The sequence below is a fragment of the Zingiber officinale genome, chromosome 5B (assembly GCF_018446385.1).
Source record: "Zingiber officinale cultivar Zhangliang chromosome 5B, Zo_v1.1, whole genome shotgun sequence".
NCBI lineage: Eukaryota > Viridiplantae > Streptophyta > Magnoliopsida > Zingiberales > Zingiberaceae > Zingiber > Zingiber officinale.
The window spans coordinates 138,516,700-138,539,577 of record NC_055995.1 but is presented as its reverse complement, the minus strand read 5'-3'; the positions used below and the strand labels follow the sequence as shown (position 1 = coordinate 138,539,577).

Genomic DNA, 22,878 nt, shown 5'->3' with positions numbered 1-22,878 from the left:
AGGTGATGGGGTATTGTGAAATTATATTAAACCAACCACGAGTGAGAAAAGCCATTTGCTGAAACCACAACTTTAGATAATTAAATAAGAAAACGTTGTCATCCGTCTCGTACAACATGATCCGATCGGATCCAAGCAATGCACAACGGAGGAGGAATGTTTATTTCTCAAGATACATATCAATGAAGCAATGAGCTAAGTCGCTAATCTAAAAATGAAGACGGGGCTATGAAGGTCAACGTAGTTGAACAAACCTTCGAGTGAGCTTAAATAAATGTCTTCGCGTGGCTCCTCGATGACTCCAGTTTGTGTCGCGTATTCCAGGGCCATCTCGTAATCCACCTGAATGATGTTAAGGCAACGAGTAAACGAGGGTCGTGGTGACAGATGCCAAAGACTTCTCAACATACCAGTAAATCATTTCAAAATGGCAGCTGAAGAGAATATAAGACTACCTGTTCAACATATTGCGAGAGGTTTTCTCGAAAAGTAGCTTCGGTTATCTGGTGGGATGCAACTTTACTCACAAGTTCATCATCTTCCTTGTCATAACGGTGCCTCTTTGGGTCGTAATCCTGGGCCATTTCGTCGAGAACCTCCATTATGGCTCTTGAAGCATCAGGAATGTACCTGCAAAAACAAAAACATCAGAAAGGGAACTGAACATATGGCAGTGAGCAGAACCATTTGCATTACTAGATATCCAAAAGGAATTGAGAAGCTCATCACAGAAGCCACATTTAAACTTTTGTAAACCTGCTTTTTTTGAAGACCACAACTTTGCAATTTTATGGATTCCCTCAAAAAAAGAAAAAGAAAAACATTTTACTTTCAGTAGCGAAGTCATACAAAACAAAGCAGGTATCTGGAGCAACCAGGATGGAATAATATTCAACACTATCATACAAGAAACAGATGGACCTCGTGATATATACAAAGAAGAAAAGGTTCGGAAACAAATTGGTTATGCTGATTCTATAATAATAAGTAATCAACAATCGTGTGAGGCAAGAATCCTGTGCAATATTTATATTACCTGGTTAGGTTGCGCTTCCTCTCCTGTCGTTCCCGGGCTTGAAGTTTCTTCACTATTTTAGATCTCAGTTGAAGGCAACATTGTTTTATAGCAGACTGCATGTATTGCATGTGCAGATGAATAGATATCAGTTTATTTCCTCTTATGATATATGAACTAAAATTTTAGTACCTGGACAGCTGAAGAGATTTCAGTAATATCATCTCCAATATATTCCTTTCCGGTTCCTTTGAATGGTATTTTTGTGCTGACAATGCTTACAAAGACACCGATTTTATCTTGCATCTGGTTAATTTTGTAAGTACTCCAACTAAAAGGAACATGAAAATAGGCAATCATGAGAAGAAAAAGATGGAAATATGCACATTCAATCTTGTGGTCAGGAATCTGACTTGATCTTTTTCATTGCAGTTCTCGTGACAACATCTGCTCCTTGCTCAAAAAGAAGTGGGATACGATTTGCAAACCGGAATATATTGAGACCCTATTTTGTAAAAAAGAGTGAATTCCTTTTCATTGCAACTGTATAAAACAACACCAATTCATATTTTCAAAGAAATTATAGGGCAATATACCACACATTAGTAATTGAAAATATCCTTGTCAGAGTGTAATTTAAATTATCAATATTTAGCTTACAGGGAGCACCCAGATCAGTGGTTTTGGCACCTGCAGCCTCACCATTATGATGCCAACAAGGCATTAAGTTAAACTCAGTAAGCACATATAATGTTTATTTTTTGGAAATCTACACAAGTATTCTCAGAGAAACATCATCGGTCAAGCATTGTGAAAAACCTCACAATTGCATTGTGTCTCTCACTGTGTATATTTTGTAATCAATTCACATAGTTCTTGGTTGCAAATAACAAATAAATTACAGCTTTTGACACTCTTGTGACGAGAAGATATAGATTGCATCCCTTTGCAGTAAAATGAAAAACATCACAGTAATCACATAAGATGCACGAGTGATGATTAACTACTTACTTGTTTAACGTCTTTTCCACCAAGGCTAATTCCAGCTTCAACAATGAATGGATGTCCTTCAAAAACTTGGGGACTGGATTCACAAAATAATTACAGAAAATCAACAATATTGTACAGAGCAAAGATTAAACCTAAAAAGAATCATAACTTTTAAACACTAGGCTGTTTACTCAATGGCCAATCACAATGATGCTCCAAATTGACTCATAGATATTAAAACTTATATCATAATGGGAACTAGAAGATCATCCATAGTACAAAAGATCAAACTAAATCCAAAAAGATAAAAAAAAAATTGAAATGTTAAATTGTATATAACCAATGATTAGTTAGTCACCATGATGCTCCAAGTTGACTCGGGAATTATAAGCATTATAGCATAAGAAATGTATCGAAATTTGCATATCAAAGGAAGATATAGACCTGCTTGAATATGTGGCAACCATGTCTGGCTGCAGCTCCTTGATGATTCCAAGACGAAGATTGTATTCACCTGCTGGACTAAGACACTGTTGATACAGGAGAGCAGAGACATTTCAAAAAAAATTTAACACCACAAGAGCATGAGGAATATATCAAGATCAAATTATGATGTCTAAAAAGAAGTCAAGTATTACTCACATCTCCACTTGGATCATCAAATTTGGCCTGTCGAAATAATTGATGTATCCGAACAATCTGTTGGGATGTCAGACTTTTCGCAGTCATCTTTGGACTAAAATCAGGGCCCATTTCCCCTGGAAAAAAGAAACAAAATGCTACTTTTAATCATGCCATATAATGGAGCATTACTTAGTGTGGAATATAAGTTAATATATCCATATATGCCCACTATAAAATCTAGTGTAACCGTAAATGAGCAGGCTAGCATCAAAGGTGAGATAAGAAGCATAGCAGGACGGTCTGGCAATAGGATTGGAAGGTTTGACTCGGCCATTTAGATCATACATCATCTTGGTCGGTGTCTTTTAGGAATTAGGATTAGGAGACTTTCTTTTTCCTGAAACTCATCTATAATGCAGATTATCCATGAAATAAACCTCAACGGCCTTTTGTGAATAAATGTCAAAATGATAGAATTAATATCAATGAGACCTCCAAAATGGTACAAAGTACCTTATTGCACAGAAAAAACGGAGCAATCAGGTTTTGTAAGTATAAACTGACAAAGGGATAAAAAAAACACCTTCCAGTAGCGATTTTATCGAATTCATGTTTCATCCATAGAGGTAAATAGACAACAAACTCGAATTTATACCAATTAAACGTTCAGCGTATGACTTGGATATATTGATGAATTCATGTTGAAGAAATTGCTGAAGAGTTTTCTTTGAGGTTTCTGCAATAAGGCGTTTGATGAGTAGTATATCAACAGCAGAGGGATGGTGCTTTGTCTCAATAGGAGCTGGAGGCATTACATCTGTTCTTCGTGCAAATCTTATTGTCACATTTTTACTGTAACCAAACAAAGAAGTGTTGTCCATCATAATATTGAGAATAAACAGAATCAACTGTTATGGAAATGGAACCTACTCAGACAAGTCCGTGATAAATTTAAAAAGAAACTGAGCATAAGGTGTGATCACTGCCATTTGTCGCATGTAGTGAATTATTTTTGACTGTATACAGCAAACACGTTTTTCAAATATTAACAAATAAATCATTTCAAATTCATTGTTTATGAAAGATATAATCTTCCAAATACTAAAATAGATATACAAGCAGCATACACGATAAGTAGTCCAGTTTCCCTCGATGATAATTTGAATTTCAGCGCCATGCCACTTATCTTTATTTTCCCTTTTTTCATGTAAATGGACATGAGGAATGTTTCTGAGAAGCAAACACACCAAATATTGGCCTGTGTCAGCAGGTGATGTACAAACAGAAACTCCAAACTCCAAAGGGAAAGAATATAAATATCTTTAACCAGTAATCATTCTAGGTCAATGTATTACCGATGAATATCAATGTCTAGTCGACAAAAGGATGCATAATTTTGTTCTCTTGCAGCTGAGACAATCTCAATAGGAAGTCCTGTGCTCATCTTGGACCAAATCAGAGCCTGTTATCCTCCATTCATACAAAACTCAAGTTAGAAGAAGGCACAAAGAATGTTAGGGTTCCAAAACTCAGAATAAAGAAACACATAGAATTGTATTAGAGTTAACAGAAATAATATAACAAGAACACTCGAATCTGAGAGAAACTCTCTCCACCAGCCAAAGACCATACTCTCTTTTGATAATAATTCTTATTGGTCGGGGTCAATCGATTGGAGAGGATTAAGTTGCCTGAAACACTTAAACCAATACCTTCTCGAATTTTTCAACTCAAGTTAACAGCAATAGCAAATAACATAAAATAAAAAAAAATTAAAGGAAGAGGCACCAGAATTTATTTGGTTACAACCTAAGTAGTTGTTAATCCAAGCCAAATAAAAGCTCTTAAAAAGTCTCCTTCACTGAAGGCGGAGAAGCCTCTTATACTCGTTAATAGCTCAAATTATTGCTAGGAAATCAAATACAAAAGTTATCTTTTTCCTAAATCCAGGAGTCTTTTTATAGCCCCTGGAAAACCTTATCTGCAGGCTAAAGGCGCCTTCCATAGGGCTGGAAGCCTGGAAGGCGCCTCCAGCAAGACAAAGGATAAAATTTTATCCTTTCCGCCAACGGCCAGATTGAATAGTCGAAGGCGCTTTCTATGGCCGAAGGCGCCTTCAGCCATTGAAGGTGCCTCTAGCAACTCCATAGCTCCACTCTAGCTCTTCCACTGCTCTGATCGCCTGGGTGATTTCGGTCATCCGGAATATGACTCACCCAAACCCAATTTCTGGTCTTCTACTCGAGCAGTTTTCCTCCTCGGCTTCTCGTCTCTCAAACATCGTGTACGTTCTTCTCGTCCATCGGTGTACTCTTCCGCGGCACCTCGTCCCTCGGACGCACCGACCCCGTCGGCTCTCTCCCATGTCGTCCTCGCTAGCTGCGTCTTCCGCTTGACTTCCTGTGCTCCTAAGCTCCTGCACACTTAAACACAGGGATCAGAAAATAACGTGACCTAACCTAAAAGGGCAGCCCGGTGCACGAAGCTCCCGCCATGCGGAGTCCCGGGGAAGGATCCATTGTACACAGCCTTACCCTTCTTTTTGCAAGAGGTTGTTTCCAGTAACATGACCTAACCTAACTTAATTAATCACACCAAAAACAATCTTGGGAATTCTAACAATCTCTCCCTTTTTTGATGTGAGCAACCCAAGTTAAGTTAGGATAAACAAATATAAAGTTAAAGCAATAAAAAATACAAGTATGCAATAAAGTACAAAAAAAAATTCAAATTAAATTTAAAATTTAAAATTTTAACTACTATCTCCTCTTAGACTTAATTTTTCTTTTTCTCCCCTTTTGATCACATAAAAATTGGGGTAATAAAAAACTAAGGGTAACTTTCCAAGAACAAAAAGTAAGTATTTTTGAAAAAAAAAAAATTTGAAAAATCATTTTGATATCACTTTAGAAAAATTGCAATAATATTTGAAACACTAAGTTTTAAAAGAAATTTTCTAAGTTATGAAATTGACAAAAATTGAAAGTATTATTTTAACTAACTATTTCATGCTTATCAGTTTATCAATTAAACATTTTATTTCGTTAATCGACTTTTAGGTTGTGGCGAGGCACTAAGCCTTCTTGGTTATTGGATCATCAACCACTTATAGATAAAGTCTTATAATGAAATCAAATATTTAATATACTATCTGAAAACTCTAAGTCTAATTAAGCTTTTAATTAAGATAAGTTTTTGGAACCCCATATAGGTTCCAGCCTACTAGATTAATTAAAAATCTTTTGAGTATATATATATTTCTTTGAAATTTTCTTAACTTGTCCTTTGTGATATTTAAAATTCAATTCAAATTATATCTTTTATTGTTTTGATTAAACGAGCATGCACGATTGTTCAAGTATGCTATTTCTTTTGGTAATTATTATTCTTTAATTTTAATTTATCAAATTCTTCTAATGGATAAGATTTTGCTAAAATTAATTTTAATTTTTTAATTTCTTTTTTTAATTTGCAACAATCTTTAAATAATAATTTAACGAATTTAAACATTTTATCAAGAGGAAGAGATCGTATCTGACTTACCTTGTCGATTTCGTTGTCCGTGGCTCCCCCTGAACTGCTGCATTTTTCCAATGTTGCTCGCCCTTCATCGATGCTCTCAATACTCATCTAGGACGAGCTTGCTTCGTGTTCATCCTCTTGATGACTTGCCATCAACGCAAGCCCGGAAAAGGCTTCGACTTCTGATTCGGACGACGTTTCGTCCCACGTCACCTTCAGGGTCTTGTATTTGTTCTTTTGGACGGACTTCTTGTTCTTGCCTTTGTCCTTCTCGTTGATCTTTAACTTAGGCAGTTGTCTTTAACGTGTCCTTCTTCATTGCTGTGATAGCATCTGATTGTCCTTCTCTTTCTACCCTGCAGATGGTTAGATTTTCTAGAGTTAACTTTTTAAAATGTCTTACCATCATTACCGTTTCATTGTCGTCGAGAGAGGACTCTGAATCTTGTTCATCCATCTTTGCCTTAAGGGCAATGTCGTGCTTCGGCTCCTTCGGATCTGCATATCTTATTTTATGGACTTCAAAAATAGAAAATAATTGTTCTAACGTAGTTGAATCTAAATCCTTAAATATGTAATAGGCATCTACTAATGATGCTCATTCAGTACTTCTAGGGAATGCGTTAAGCGCGTACCTTAGCGAATCTCGGTTAATTACCTTTTTTTCGAGATTTGTGAGTCCAGTAATAAACTCCTTGATCCTTGAATGAAGATGTGCAACTGTTTCGCCTTGTTCCAGTTTGATGTTGCTGATCTAGTTTCTAAGCAAATCCCGTCTTGTAAGTTTCGCCTCCAAGGTTCCTTCGTGTAGTTCCAGGAACTTCTCCCAGAGCTCTTTCGCAGACTCGTAGACTCAGATTCGATTGACTTCTTGTGGCGGTAGAACGCTTAACAGATGGAACTCTGCTTCCCGTTTGCCACGAAATCAGCTTGCACCTTTTTGGTCTAGTGGTATTTATCTTTACCTTCAGGTGCTAGAAAACCAAACTCCATTATTAGAAATAAATCGAAATTAGTCTTGAAAAATACCTCCATCTTCTTTTTCCAGTTGGCAAAGTCCCCCTCGAAGCTTGAACCGGACATCTCGTGTGCTTCGTTCGGCGATTAGTCCTCCTGAAGTTGTTAGGCTCTAATACCACTTGTTGATCCAGGTCGGCCGGCTTGATAGGGTTGAGTTGCCTAAAACACTTAAACTAATACCTTCTCGAACTTTTCAACTCAGGTTAGCCGCAATAGTAAATAAAATAAAACAATGAAAAACTAAAGAAAGAGACATCAGAATTTACTTGGTTATAACCTACATGGTTGTTAATCCAAACCAAATGAAAGCTCTTAAAAAATCTTCTTCACAAAAGGCGGAGAATCCTCTTACACTCATTAATAGCTCAGACTATTGCTAGGAAATCAAATACAGAAGTTGTTATCTTTTTCCTAGGTCCAGGAGTCCTTTTATAGTCCTGGAAAACCTTATCCGCAAGCTGAAGGCGCCTTCCATAGGGTTGAAAGGCGCCTCCAGCAAGGCAAAGGATAAAACTTTATCCTTTCCGCCAACGGCCAAATTGCCTGGTCGAAGGCGTCTTCCATGGCTGGTTGAAGGCGCCTTCAGCCTGAAGGTCGCGGAGGCGCCTTCAACTCCTGTTGAAGACGCCTCTAGCAACTCCATAGCTCCACTCTAGCTCTTCCGCTACTCTGATCGTCTGGGTGATTTCGGCCAACCGAAATAAGGTTCACCCGAACCCAATTTCGACCTTCTCCCGAGCAAGCTTCCGCTCCGACTTCTCGTCCCTCGAACGTCCCGCACATCGTTCTAGTCCACCGGCGTACTCTTCCGCAGCATCTTGTCCCTCGGACGCACCGACCCCATCGACTCTCTCTCGTGCAGTCTTTCTCGCTAGCTGCATCTTCCGCGCGACTTCCTGTGCTCCTAAGCTCCTGCACACTTAGACGGGATCAGAAAATAACAAGATCTAACCTAACTTGGTTGATCACACCAAAAACAACTTTGGGATTCCAACAATTCTTAGATCCCTTCCTCGCTAATCTCCCATCAACTTATAACCACACACATACTTTAGAACATTAAAACATAACTGCCACAGAGATATAACTAATTCTACAATATAAACAGCCTACTTCCCCTTTTGTATTTTAGCCCTCCTGGAATATACAATCTATATTTTAGGCTTCTTTCTCCTATGATCCAGATAATCTAGCATGTTTCCTCCGTAACCCAGGTTCACATCTGGAACTGGGTTTCTATCATTACCACCTACTACAGTTATAGCCTTGTCCTCAAGGCTAAAATGAGGAAATTGAGTTCTAAGAGTGAAATCATCGTCCCACATTGTGTCAATCATGTCCTTGCTCTTCCATTTGACTAGCCATTGATGAATCACTTCACCATTATAAACAATGTCTCTACTAGCAATCACATATTCGTGATCCACATCATCTTCGAGTGTTACCTCCAATCCACTAGATAGATCTGCTTGTATATTATACTCTCCAATAGCTTTCTTAATAATGATACATGAAAGTGGGGATGGACTCGAGAAGGGCAAGATCTGCTTGTACATTATACTCTCCAATAGCTTTCTTAAGTAATGATACATGAAAGACAGGATGAACTCGAGAATAAGAGGGAAGTTTGAGCTTATATGCAATCTTTCCATATTTTACAATAATTTGGAAAGATCCATAATATCCAGTGTTTTAAATCGTGTAACGTTGGTTCATAGCGTTTTTGTCTTGTCATCGCGTAGCGTAAATAGCGAAGCGTATAGCGCAAGCTTTTCGTGCACGTCAATGTTTAAATTTTAAAAAAATAAAATATACTTATATGAGTAAAATAAAAATAACATAACCTAAAATTAATCATAATAATTCATTACATGTCAAAATATCCCATAACACCAATTTAAAAAGTCTTATAATTAAAACAGCATAACCTAAAAATAATCAGTATCATCCAATTCTATATCACTATCATCATATTGATATCTATAGTTGGAAAATTTCCACTATCAAAAGTTGTTGGAATTACTCCTCCATAATTTTCAGCATCAAGATGATTATCTTCCACATCAACAAGACTCAACATTGCTTGTTTGTCTTTGCTTCCACCTATTATATAAGAGATACGACATTTAAGAATCAATTATAAGTGAAATAGATATAAATAAATAATTTGCACTTGAATTTTTAACAACTCTTTTTTTTGAATTCGTAGGAGGAACTTCAACTATATCCTCGACATCTTCGATTCGCTTATCTGAGTCGAAAAGACTTTCAAAGGTAACCGACGGCACACTCACAATAGGATCACTTTCAAATAATTCATCATCTTCAAGTCATTTAGTAGTTACGGGGAGAACTGGACCTTCTTTCTCAGTTATCCATTTATCATCCGAATTAATTTCATCAACTACAATGGGATCAAACTTGTCTCTCCTCCTAATGCTTCTCTCCCTAAGCTTAAAGTTATATTTCACAAACACCAACGCATTCAACTTTGCATGTTCAAGTTTATTTCTCTTTTTTGTATGAATCTAATATTACAAAGAAGAAAACATATATATATAAATTAAAAATAAACAATGATATGAAAATTATAAAATAATTAAAACTCAAATTGAGTTAGAAACTTAGAATACTCACCGATTCAAAAGTGCTCCAATTTCTTTCACATCCCGAAGCACTACTAGTAATACCAAGCACTCGAATTACAAATGTAGTAAGCTCGGGTGTCTTACTTCCAAAACGTTCCCATCATGGGACTAATAAGTAATAACATTAAAAAAAAATTACAAGAATGCATATAATTTTAAAATATGAATGCTAGTATAATTTTACAAGAACGTTTACAAGAAGAAAATTTTACCCGGAGTTCGCAACATTCTTGTTCGTTTTGCTATTAGAGTTCCAAATTCTCCTTCAGCTTTATTATACAAGTCCAATTGGATGTCTGCTTTAAGACGATCATCAGAAGACAACATCCTATCCATGCAAGTATACAATCCATCTCTAACTTCATCACAATCAGAAAATCTTTCTTCATAACGCAATTGCGGATTCAAATAATACCCGGCCGCGTGTAGAGGATGATGAAGTTGTGGAGTCCATCGTAAATCAATTTTTTTCTAAATGGGCTTGTATTTTCTGTCAACTACCCCACAATTAAATTTTATTGTCTCTTTTGCCTTATCCATAAGTTCATAAATATATCTCATGGTCGATCTCTCCTCCGAATCAACTTTCCTTAACACACTTACAAAAGGAACAACACTCTTAACACAAAATGTGATCAAAAGTTGGGATCATTAATAACAATTCTCTTCACAACCTTCCCCTGAGTTGTTTGAGATAGTGGTGAACTAACCCAATCTTCGGAAGCAAACATTTGTTCAAGTGGCCTTTTAACCTTATATATACTCTGAAGAGTGAGAAATGAAGTAGCAAAGCGAGTAACAGCAGGACGGAGAGTTTCTTTACCGTTTGTATACTTTCTCATCAAAGAAAGTATAGTCCCATGACCATAAAGGAACTTCACAACCATCTTAGCTTGCTCAATTGTGTCAGAAAAAATCTTCAACTTTGCAATATCCTCCAACATTAGATCAATGCAATGCACCGCACAAGGTGTCCACCAAATTCTATGTCTAGTCTCCATAATTGTTTTCCCCGTCTTAATGCAATTCGAAGCATTATCCGTGACAATTTGAATTACATTTTCCTCTCCCACCTCATCAACAACATCATCAAGATATTTAAAGATCAATTCCTCATTTTTAATAGAAGCTGATGCATCAATAGATTTCAAAAAGAAAGTACCGGTGGGACTATCTACCAAAAAATTAATCAAACTTCTATTCTTTCCATCCGTCCAACCATCGGACATAATAGTGCATCCATATTTTTTCCATGCTTTTTTATGCTCCTCATATATTAGGTTGATGCCATCAACCTCAGCTTTAAGTATCCAAGTTCTTAACTCATGCATTGAAGGAGGCTTAAACCCTCTTCCATATTCCGCAATGCCCTCAACCATAGGCAACTAATAAAGATTATTCACAACATTAAACGGAAGTGCGGCAGAGTATATAAAACGACCAACTCTACGCTTCACATCAACCAGTAAATCTTTTTTGTATGTCGAATTTAGAGTTGTTTGTCGAGGTTCAGAACTAACAAATCCATGAAGGGTACCTTTACCTTTTGATTCACCACTACCAAAACATCCAATTGAATTCCCCCCTACACTTCCAACTTTTGATGATTGCGTACTTATACTCTGGGGACCTTCACCAATCTCTCGTAACAATTCGGTTTGTTTGCTTTTAGATGCTCTAATTTTGTCAAGTGATTCTCTAATTTCTTTCTTAATATCATCCGGAACACTAACACAAGGTGCAACCTCTATGAGTTTAAGCTAAATGTTCTTTCAAACGAGTAATCCCTCCATTCGATATATGATGACAAAATTTGCACCGAACAGATTTTTCCCCTTAATTTTGATAACAATATTTCCAACCAATATCTTTTTTTATCTTTTTTTGACAAATTTGTAGACATTGCAAATTCTAACCAGACAATCAAAATCCTAGAAAAATAAAAGAAAAAATCAGAACAAATAATTAATTAGAAAAAAATGGAAATCAATCAAGGCATTTAGAAGATTGATCATTGGATCGATCCAAGGAATTGGATCGATCCAGGGAACTGGATCGATCCAGGGCGTCTGGATCGATCACTGGATCGATCCAGACCATGGATCGATCACTGGATCGATCCAGACCATGGATTGATCACTCGATCGATCCAGGGGATCGATCCAGTGATCCAGATGCCCTGGATCGATCGAGTGATCGATCCAGATCCTTTCTGTTCGAACAGAAAGGATCGGGATCGATCACTCGATCGATCTAGATACCCGACTCGCAAAATTTCTCGAGCAAACAATTCAGCTACTGTCTTAGTTGTATAAGGATGTTTCAACAAAATAAAATATGCATATTTAGATAATCGATCCACCACAAAAAAACAACTTCATGTCCTCTTGATTGAGGAAGCCCGGTGATAAAATTCATAGAGATGTCATCCCATATTAGGTCCGAAATCGGCAAAGGTTAGAGCAATCCTCCATAAACGGTTGCAACATATTTGTGTCTTTGACACACATCACAAGACTGCACAAACTCTTGTACACAACACCTCATACCTATCTAATAAAGATTACCTGTCAACCTACTGTAAGTTTTCAAGAAACCGGAATGTCCTCCAAAGCGGGAAGAATGAAATTCCTTTAGGAGTAATTGTATCGAAGGAGATGAAGCAGATATAACGAGTCTATTGTTATAGTATAAAACTCCTTATTGCATCTTAAAACCTAGATGAGAATTTGGATTATTGGTTAAATCAGTCGTAATTTTCTGAAATGGATGGTCTTGTTTAGCTTCTTCAATAAAATTTTCACCTTCCTCCCATGTAGGTAAGACACTAAAGTGTGTGATATTCACCTTCTCCATATATTCTAGATAATCTCAGCCGCTTTATTTTCCGGACCTGATTTGTAAATAACTTCAAATTGGTAACCCAATAACTTGGCCATCCAACATTGTTGATCCATGGTTGTGATCCGCTGCTATAGTACATGTTTAAGGCTCTTCTGATGAGTATATACTAAAAGGTCTCCCAAAAAGATAGAGACGCCAATGTTGCACAGACAAAACCAAAGCCATCAATTCTTTTTCATATGCAAATTTTGACAAATTCCCTTCTGATAAAGCTTTACTAAAATAAGCTATCGGTCTTCTATTATGCATTAATATAGCACCAATTCCTCTTCCAAAAGCATCACATTCAACTCAAAAGGCTTGAAAAAATTTGAAAGTGCAAGAACTGGGGGACTAGTCAAGAGTCTTTTGAGTTCCATGAAAAACTAAAGAAGTTGATCCCCAGTGAAAATTATCCTTCTTAGTCAATTTTGTCAAAGGCTTAGCTACTTTACCATAATTTTCTACAAATTTCCAGTTGTAAACTGTCAAACCCAAAAAACCTCTTACTCCTTTGACATTCTTTGGAATCGGCCAATCTAAAACACATTGAATTTTAGAAGGATCAACTGAAACACCTTGTCCAGAAATGATATGACCCAGTTTCCTTCTTTGAAAACTGCAGTTTCATGATAATTTCAGTTGTTGTGATGCATTCAATTCTGATTCTGGTGGTAATGTTGTTCGAGAAGGAACTCCCTCTGCTGCCCATAAAAGCCCATCAATAATAAGAGAATGCCCTTGCAAAAGGCAATATAGGGAGCAGGATTCTGCCCTCCTTTTTTTTTTCTGTTTGTTTACTCTTCTTCACTACCTCCAACTTACCTTGTAGAATGACTAAAAGATCTTCATGATGGAACTGCATGGTCATTTCCTTCCAATCCATTACAACTTTCCCCAATGTTTTCAGCCAAGAAACTCCTAAGACTCATACATATGCTTCTGTTTTCAACTCAAAAGTTCCCAAGCGAATGTATAACTCGGAACACTTCCCTTTAGTAAACACTTTATGCCCATCACCAAGTTTAATTCCCAATTTCCATGTTTCTTACACCTTCAATCCGAGAGCTACAATTAATTGAGGAGAAATAAAATTATGGCGGGCTCCACTATCTATAAGCACCGTGATATCAATCCCCATTAATTTACCTTTTAACTTCATGGTTTTATTGTCATTTGTACTCTCTGAATTCATATCCAATAATCCCATAAATTTACACTCCAACTCCTCATCTTCTGAAATCTCTGCTTCAAGACCCACTATCTCTCCATCTAAATTTAATTTTTCATTTTCTTTTAACACTAATAACTTCAATTGTTTCTTTGCACATTGGTGAAGAAGGGGGAATTTTTCACCACATTTGAAGCATAATAATCCCTTGGTCCTTCGTTCCAATAATTTTGGATAAGAAATGGAATGAATTCCTCTAAATTTTTCCATGAACCCTCGCTTATCTCCTTCTCCTTTTCGTGCTATAGAGACTTGGGAGAAAGAAGGATTTCTATTTGATGCAGTACCTACATTATTAGCTTCATTAGAGTCATGAATCTTGTTGGAACCTCATCCTGATATTGTTCTAGTTCTGCCCATTTGAAAAGACTGACCCAATTTTTTTTGAATTAAATTATTCCCAACATAGGGTCAAAAACTGCCCAGACCAGCTACTTTACCATAATTTTGTATTGATCCCCAGTGAAAATTATCCTTCTTAGTCAATTTTGTCAAAGGCTTAGCTACTTTACCATAATTTTCTACAAATTTCCAGTTGTAACCTGTCAAACCCAAAACACCTCTTACTCCTTTGACATTCTTTGGAATCGGCCAATCTAAAACACATTGAATTTTAGAAGGATCAACTGAAACACCTTGTCCAGAAATGATATGACCCAGTTTCCTTCTTTGAAAACTGCAGTTTCGTGATAATTTCAGTTGTTGTGATGCATTCAATTCTGATTCTAGTGGTAATGTTGTTCGAGAAGGAACTCCCTCTGCTGCCCATAAAAGCCCATCAATAATAAGAGAGTGCCATTGCAAAAGGCAATATAGGGAGCAGGATTCTGCCCTCCTTTTTTTTGTTTGTTTACTCTTCTTCACTACCTCAGAATCCCTCCTTTTTTCTGTTTGTTTACTCTTCTTCACTACCTCCAACTTACCTTGTAGAATGACTAAAAGATCTTCATGATGGAACTGCATGGTCATTTCCTTCCAATCCATTACAACTTTCCCCAATGTTTTCAGCCAAGAAACTCCCAAGACTAATACATATGCTTCTGTTTTCAACTCAAAAGTTCCCAAGCGAATGTATAACTCGGGACACTTCCCTTTAGTAAACACTTTATGCCCATCACCAAGTTTAATTCCCAATTTCCTTGTTTCTTACACCTTCAATCCGAGAGCTACAATTAATTGAGGAGAAATAAAATTATGGCGGGCTCCACTATCTATAAGCACCGCGATATCAATCCCCATTAATTTGCCTTTTAACTTCATGGTTTTATTGTCATTTGTACTCTCTGAATTCATATCCAATAATCCCATAAATTTACACTCCAACTCCTCATCTTCTGAAATCTCTGCTTCAAGACCCACTATCTCTCCATCTAAATTTAATTTTTCATTTTCTTTTAACACTAATAACTTCAATTGTTTCTTTGCACATTGGTGAAGTGGGGGGGGGGGGGGGGGGGGGTTTTTCACCACTTTTGAAGCATAATAATCCCTTGGTCCTTCGTTCCAATAATTTTGGATAAGAAATGGAATGAATTCCTCTAAATTTTTCCATGAACCCTCGCTTATCTCCTTCTCCTTTTCGTGCTATAGAGACTTGGGAGAAAGAAGGATTTCTATTTGATGCAGTACCTACATTATTAGCTTCCTTAGAATCATGAATCTTGTTGGAACCTCATCCTAATATTGTTCTAGTTCTGCCATTTGAAAAGACTGACCCAATTTTTTTTGAATTAAATTATTCCCAACATAGGGTCAAAAACTGCCCAGACCAGCACTGCCATGGACAAAATTGCTCCATAACTTCTTCCCAATTGGCTTTTGTGAAATCCCCACTTCCTCTAACAATTCCTCTTCAACATCCTTTGTTATGCGCATTAATTGCCCTCTAGACAATGGACTGAGTGTTCGAACTCTTCTTCGGATATGAGGTTGTAATCCACTCATGAAATAGTCAATATACTGCTCTTCTGGTAGACGTGGAACTTGTGAAGAAATCAACTCAAAGGCTTCAATAAATTCTTCCACATTTCCAATTTGTTTTAATGTTGCCAACTCTTCAAAAGGATTTTCATGTCTACGCCTTCCATAACGAGCAATGAGAGCAGGCTTAAGTTTTTCCCAAGTTAGATTAACTTCGGTCTCATTAAGAAGATTAAACCAATGAAAGGTAGAGCCTTCCATACTTACATATGCCAACTTGACCTTAACTTCATTAGAAGTATTATGGACTTCGAAATAAATTTCAGCCCTAGTAATCCATGCCATTGGATCCCAACCATCAAACATTGGTAATTCTACTTTCTTAATAGACATCCTGTACTCCTCCAATTGATCACTTCGATGTTCTTAAGGCTCAGATTGAGATGACTGATCAGCAGAAATGGATGCCCCCTTCAATGGTGTTGCTTCAACCCTTGTTCCTAATTGCTTGTTGATCTCTTGTAAAAGAGAACCATGTTGTTGTACTTCAGATGTCAATCATTGCATAATACCTCTAATTTCCTGCATACTTCTTGCATTGTCACCCTCTCTTCCAAAACATTAACCCTATCTGACATCTTTGGCATTCCTTCTAAGCATACACCCCCTCTTATCAGACCAATGTTAGGGTTCCAAAACTCAGAATAAAGAAACACAGAATTTTATTAGAGTTAACAGAAACGAACAACAAGAACACTCGAATCTGATAGAGAAATTCTCTCCACTGGCCAAAGACCATACTCTCTTTTGATAATAATTCTTAGATCTCTTCCCCACTAACTTCCCACCAACTTATAACCACACGCATACTCTAAAACATAAAAACATTAACTGTCACAGAGATATAACTAACTCTACAATATAAACTGCCTACTTCCCCTTTTTGTGTTTTAGCCCTCCAGGAATATACAATCAATGTTTTAGACTTGTTTCCCCCATGATCCAGATAATCCAGCATTTTCCTCCATAACCCAGGTTCAATTCACATCTGGAACTGGGTTTCTATCAGAGAACAGCAAGTGCAAAATTATACAACTACTTTGTAACACGATTGAAGTCATAACCAATGTTGTCGGGATCAACATAATAGATATAACCCAGAAATAAACAATGATTTAAAAAGTGAATGTTAGTGGTATACATAAGATCATCACATAGTAAATAGGCATTATGTGCGAGCATATTTTGATGCACCTGCAGTCATTATTAACAAACATTGAAATATTAATGATATCATGAAGTTAAAAGTTGTTCCGTGATTACTTAATATAAAAAGTCCATAAAACATGGTTCTAGTTATAACATGAACATCATCAAATCACAAACAGTATCAAAGTTTTTATCATTTAACTATACACAAAAATATAATGTCTGTGTAGACTGTAGGAACATTTACCTAAATTAACAAATAATTGTTCCTTAACAAATATTACAATTCTAGTAAAACAAATCGCTTTCTACCATTTCGTTGATTTTCTGTTTAGATTAAATTAATTATATTATTCATAACCGAAGAATGTAACATTACAATTAGGAATGTAACATAAATCATGCTCAGGAAGAAAGGGATTTCATTACTGTCGACATCATATTTCTAGTTCAAACTCCATATGGCTACTAGCAGCCTGTAGATTGAACTCACGTAAAGGAATATTACTGAATTAAAAGAACCTTCATGGTTATTTCAAAAAGGACTATCATTACAGGAAACAAGCATCTATGAGTATGACTAAAACTCATTTACATGCTCTACAATGTGAAAGAGTGATGCAAAAGAAGCAAAGCGTACCATTTTTGCACCAAGTCCAAATTTCCCACGAGTTTGTTTCAAACCATACTTTGTACCAGAAAGAACTGTAATAAACCAAATGAAGTCAGCATGGTTCACATTCATTCAAATCTAAGTATGCAATCTTATAAATATGTGAAAACAGTAAGTCTGGCATGAAGTTCTGGACATATTATTAGAATCACACCTCTTCCAAACATGTTTGGTATCTCATCATGTGGCATTCCTCTCCCATTATCCTATAAAAAAAAACTCACAACAACCATAAACATGTGAACTCTTTGATAACATATACCAGGAGTGGAGAATCCCATTTGATGCACAAATTTTAAACTACTCAAAACTCTTTTTTTTCCATTCATGTCCTGAGTTGTGAACTGCAAATGCCACCTTACAGGTTACTTTGAAGAATGATGATTCTCCTCGACCCTTTCCACTCTTGGTAACTGGAAGTTCTTTCAGCTTCTTCTTAATGGTAAGGTTCTTAGCTTGAACTTCTTGCATACGGGCTTCTTTAGCAAGACGTTTCTACAAAGGATGTGAAAGGAAAATGTGCTTAAACAAGATCTGGAAGGTAGAATAGCACTTTTGGTACTTCATATTGCTGGATGAAAGTCTATTTTGAAGCTAAGTAGCTGTCCTGAATGGTATTAGAACATCAGAAAAGATACCTCACGAGCTTTAGCAGACTCAAAATCATCATAAAGCTCTTCATCCACACGCTCCCGATTAACAAGACCAATCATTGTATTGAATTTGCTCTTAGTGATCTCTTCTCTATAGCATCAGATAAATAACCATTTTAGTCTAATTGTCTGACCACTGAACCAAACTATTCTAAGGAATTTTACTCTTTTAAAAAAATGCTTACATTACTAACTCGATATCTGGAAGCTGAGAAATTGACTCAGCAGAGTCAAGAGCATTTTCCACAAGTTCTCGGACAGTAGTGTATAATGATTTCCCAGGCTGGTGGGGGGAAAAGACGTTCACTTGATAAGAAACTTGTAAGTTGACCAAAAATCAACTGCCCATGAGAAATAAAAGGCCCAAATAATACGTCAAAGGAAACGGAATGGATGCAGCTGCTGTTACAGCTTACATTGTCAAATCCAGCTATGTTCTTGTTCTCAGCGAAAAACTCAGCGGGCGATTCTGCAAAGAAACACGCAAAAAAAGGTCTCAATCAAAAGCCACAAAGCCGAAAAACTATCACAAGGGAGACACTTTTCAGATGAATATTACTCTGCTTCAATAGGCTTTCGGTTTCCTTCTTAGTCTTCTTCGATCTACCCCTGTTGGGAGTCTTTGGCTCGTCCGGGCTCCCGTCAACGCTGTCGCTGGAATCCATCGACCCAGAGCGCGCCCGCTACGTGAAGAATTGCCTACGAAAGTCCAGGCGCAAGATCGACCTCTGGAGCACGGCAAGTGACCATCCCAAGCGGCGGAGATCAGATCGCCGAGAGATGAGGCGAGGAAGAAAAGAGATGCGCTAGGGTTTAGCGGTTTGGTTCGGCCATTGGTTGACCCGTTGACCGCAAATGTCCCCAAAGAGCCGGAGCATCAAATTTGAAAGGGAAAATAAAATGATTAAGGGCAGCTGCCCAATATTATTTAGTTGTGTCTCATTTTAAAAAAAAAATAATATATATATATATATATATAAATTTATTATAGTTGAGGTTTGAATTACGAATGTCTATAACCCAAGGGTGAAAATATATTTTATATATATATATTCTATTTGTACATTATAAAAAGTGGATTTTATTTTTAGTATTATCATATTAAAAAAAGAGCTTGGATACACCCAAGAAAAAATCTTAAGAAAAATTTATTAAGGATGACACATAAATGATGGGATTCACCATTTCACTTTTTATGGGTCCCATTTATGTGTCTATCCTTAAAAGTTTTCTTTAAGATTTTTCCTTAAAAATATTATTTTTCTTTGAAAAAAAATTAAAATAATACTTCACCTTAATTTTTTTATCAAAAAATTATACTTAACTAACTTTATTTTAAATTATCTTCTCCTCCCCTTTTCTAAAAATAAAAAGATAGTAAATTTAATAGTAATGTAGCTAAATTTAAATTTTATATATTTTTATATAAAAAATAGTTTATTTGCTCAAGTCAAACTCAAGTTATCTTACATCAACATCCTCCATCATATCAAATTTTTGAACCTTCTCCATCACCTTTTTTCTTAAATTTAATTCATATGTCTTAGATTTTATGCAAGTAGGAGTGTGAGTTTGACATTTCTCTCTCAAACAAATAGAATAACTTAATTATAGTTGGTCCTTTATGCTCAATTATTGAAGAGTTTTGCTTTGCCCATTTCGATCCAATCTCTTATTGCAACGTCTCCACTTTGTTTGAGTGTTCTTCTTCCACTATATCCTGTCCTTGTCCTCTTCTCCTTGTTCATTGTAGATGGCCATGAATGATTTATGTTGTTCTACAAAGTTTAGCATTTTTCGCGAGTCCATATCCAATCCAATCTTATTTGTTAAGTAATGTGTTTTTTCTTAGGTTAAAGTAAGGCGAATGTTTGGTATTTGTTGAAACGTCCTACGATTTCCTATGTATTTAATTGAGAAGACTTACACCTCAATGAAGCTAAAGGAAGTAGATGCATCCATCAATTGAGAGATAGGCATAACATCATATTTCTTATATCACAAAAATGTCTCCCTTTTTTTACATTGAATTCATTCCATCAAACAATGCATTTACTATGTAAGACTGTCAATTCGAATAGATCGGGTCGGGTTGAGTTTTTTTTTTTTACACCCAATCCGAACCCGAGTTTAACCCAAAACATCTAAACCCGAATCCGAACCCGAACCCGATCAACCCGAATCCAACCTAGATAATCCGAAAATCCGATTCAAAATGACTTTTTTAGACTATTTTTTCTATAATTCTTCACTTTTATCTCAATATTCTATCATTATCATACAATCATGATATTAATATATATAAAAATATCTTAATTTTCAAAATAAAATTCGATCTAACCCCAAAAAACCCACTAAACTCTATATTAAGTCAACCTGGGTCAACCCGACCCGACCCAACCCAAAAATTTTTAACTCTCTAACCCGAAGCCGATCCGAATCCGAAAATGTCCAATTCGAATCTGATTTTTTTTCGGATCGACTCGGGTTGGATCGTCGGGTCAAGTTCATTTTTAGCACCCCTAACTATGATGCAAGTTCAAGATCACAAGCTTAGGCAAGTGATGACAGATTTGTTCAACGAAGGAAATGTTAAATTTTAGAGTTGCTATACTATAAATTCCTATACCTCGGAATAACTCATCCTTTTATTTATCTCCTCTTTTAATCATGATTTACTTCCCTCATAATAATCTTGGGATGAATTGACGGAAGTATTGTGTTAGGCTGCAATGGTTACAACAAAGTTTCATATTGAAAATATATAAAAAGGATCATAAATTTATAAAAGAAAGATACATTTATTGGTACGAGATATTTTAAATATAGTAAAATAATAATAATAATAATAATAATCATAAAAGTTTAATTTAACAATGGACAATATCATGTTGTTTTTTGCTCAACTAGGATTACGATGCAAGGTCATGTTCTCAAACGTGCAACCTTTACCAAATTTTTGGAACATTGAAACTGTAAATGACCTAAATAATCATGCAACTTCATTTTTCACCGGGTTAATTCAACTAACAAAAACATTTTTCAATCCCTCATTTACCTATAAGTCTGAGCTATTTTAATGGCTACATCATCTCTATTCTATGCAAAAATGCAAAACTAAACAAAAGGAGGAGCATCCATTTCTTTACTTCACCACTGTAAAGGGCAAGTTCTTTCTTTGATGACATGCGAAGACACTACGCTCAAACCAGTAGTCTCGTTACTCTTCAGGCTTATTCTTCCTTTTTGTTTTATTTTCCTTTTTGTTCAGCGTCCTCGTGAGCATGCTGAGTATTAAAGCCATTAACAAGCCTTCCTTTTTGTGCAGAGTGGTCCTTCCTGCTTCTGCTTCTGCTTCGTCTTCAACTCATTTCCAGCTTTTTTGACTTCATTGGCTTTAAGAAGCACATTGAAGTTTAGAGTTGGTTTAGAATCTTGTAGTTCATGAACAAGTGTAATGATAATCTCAATTAGTTAATTATTCTTGGGGTAGCACATAAGGTACTATCAGTATAAGGTCTGAGATTTAAATATCTTTTCTTATGCACTATAGTCACTTGAGAAATTATGTTGAGCAATATACTTCATGAAATGGTGGTGTCCTCTGCTACCCTTCTGTTTTCAATACTGCTTTATTGGGCTGCCTTCGTAGTCGGCGTCATTGAATTCCAACTGGTTTATCTCCGAGAGCTCACCACCACCGCCATCTTCCTAAACTTGTCCACAACAGCAATTTTTCACTAGATTTGCTCCACCGCGACGCGATCTCAGTCCGCAACTTCTCCGGTCGTAGCCACTGCCTTAAACACCTTATACAGAGTGATTCCCGGCGCACCGCCTTCCTCAATCAATGTCTCTCCCGAGTTGGAAGCTAATGTGTTCAGGATTTCGGGTCGGAGATGGTCTCCAGCCTCGAGGAGGGCAGTGGCGAGTACTTCGTCGGCATACTGTCGCAAGACCAGTACATGGACGATGACTGCCGCTATGAAGTGTCCTACAACGATGGGTCCTACACGATGGGCACCCTCCAATTGGAGACTCACATTTGGCACCACCTGTTGAATATAAGTGAATGGAGAAGAGGTGAAAGAGGATAAAATTTCATTGTGAATGATACTTTAGTCCAACATTGGGAGTTTCAAGGCATATTGGTTAGTTTATATTGATTCACATACATTAAAGATATGAACAAATGCATGGGAAGAGGTTCTCTCTCACGAATGAGTGCGCAGGGGTTGCAAATCCAGAACCTGGATTGCATTGAACCATGTTAACTCGTGCGCGGGCACAACTTGCGCGCGTTGAATGCTGAACCGGTCGAGGCAAAATTTGTCCAAATGGAACAATCAATATTTTGCCACGTAAACCTTTTTGTTGCTTGTGTAACGGATGTATTAAAGAAAGATTAATGCAGCCGAGTAAAACGGATGCATTAAAAAAGATGAATACAACCGAGCAAAATATTGGCGTTACACAGCTAGCAAATTAGC

At 36.6% G+C, this 22,878-nt stretch overlaps 1 protein-coding gene across 2 annotated transcripts; it reads right to left on the bottom strand.

Annotated features, from left to right (window-relative positions):
• Positions 1–54: 54 nt before the first annotated feature.
• Positions 55–19,271, bottom strand: LOC121986332 (DNA topoisomerase 6 subunit B-like). Of its 2 annotated transcripts, none has more exons than XM_042540214.1 (19): positions 18,948–19,271; positions 18,805–18,857; positions 18,574–18,671; positions 18,374–18,479; positions 18,093–18,230; positions 17,890–17,941; positions 17,703–17,767; positions 3,985–4,091; positions 3,757–3,859; positions 3,560–3,645; positions 3,285–3,481; positions 2,648–2,763; positions 2,450–2,535; positions 2,027–2,099; positions 1,429–1,520; positions 1,208–1,346; positions 1,037–1,131; positions 456–630; positions 55–342 (listed from the first exon to the last, which is right to left on the bottom strand). In XM_042540214.1, the coding sequence occupies exons 1-19, from the start codon at positions 19,051–19,053 to the stop codon at positions 196–198; spliced, it is 2,034 nt and encodes a 677-aa protein (XP_042396148.1). In that variant the 5' UTR covers positions 19,054–19,271; the 3' UTR covers positions 55–195. The 2 variants fall into 2 exon arrangements, with proteins under 2 accessions (XP_042396148.1, XP_042396149.1); XM_042540215.1 differs by having other exon boundaries at positions 18,574–18,729; positions 18,948–19,033.
• Positions 19,272–22,878: the final 3,607 nt, after the last annotated feature.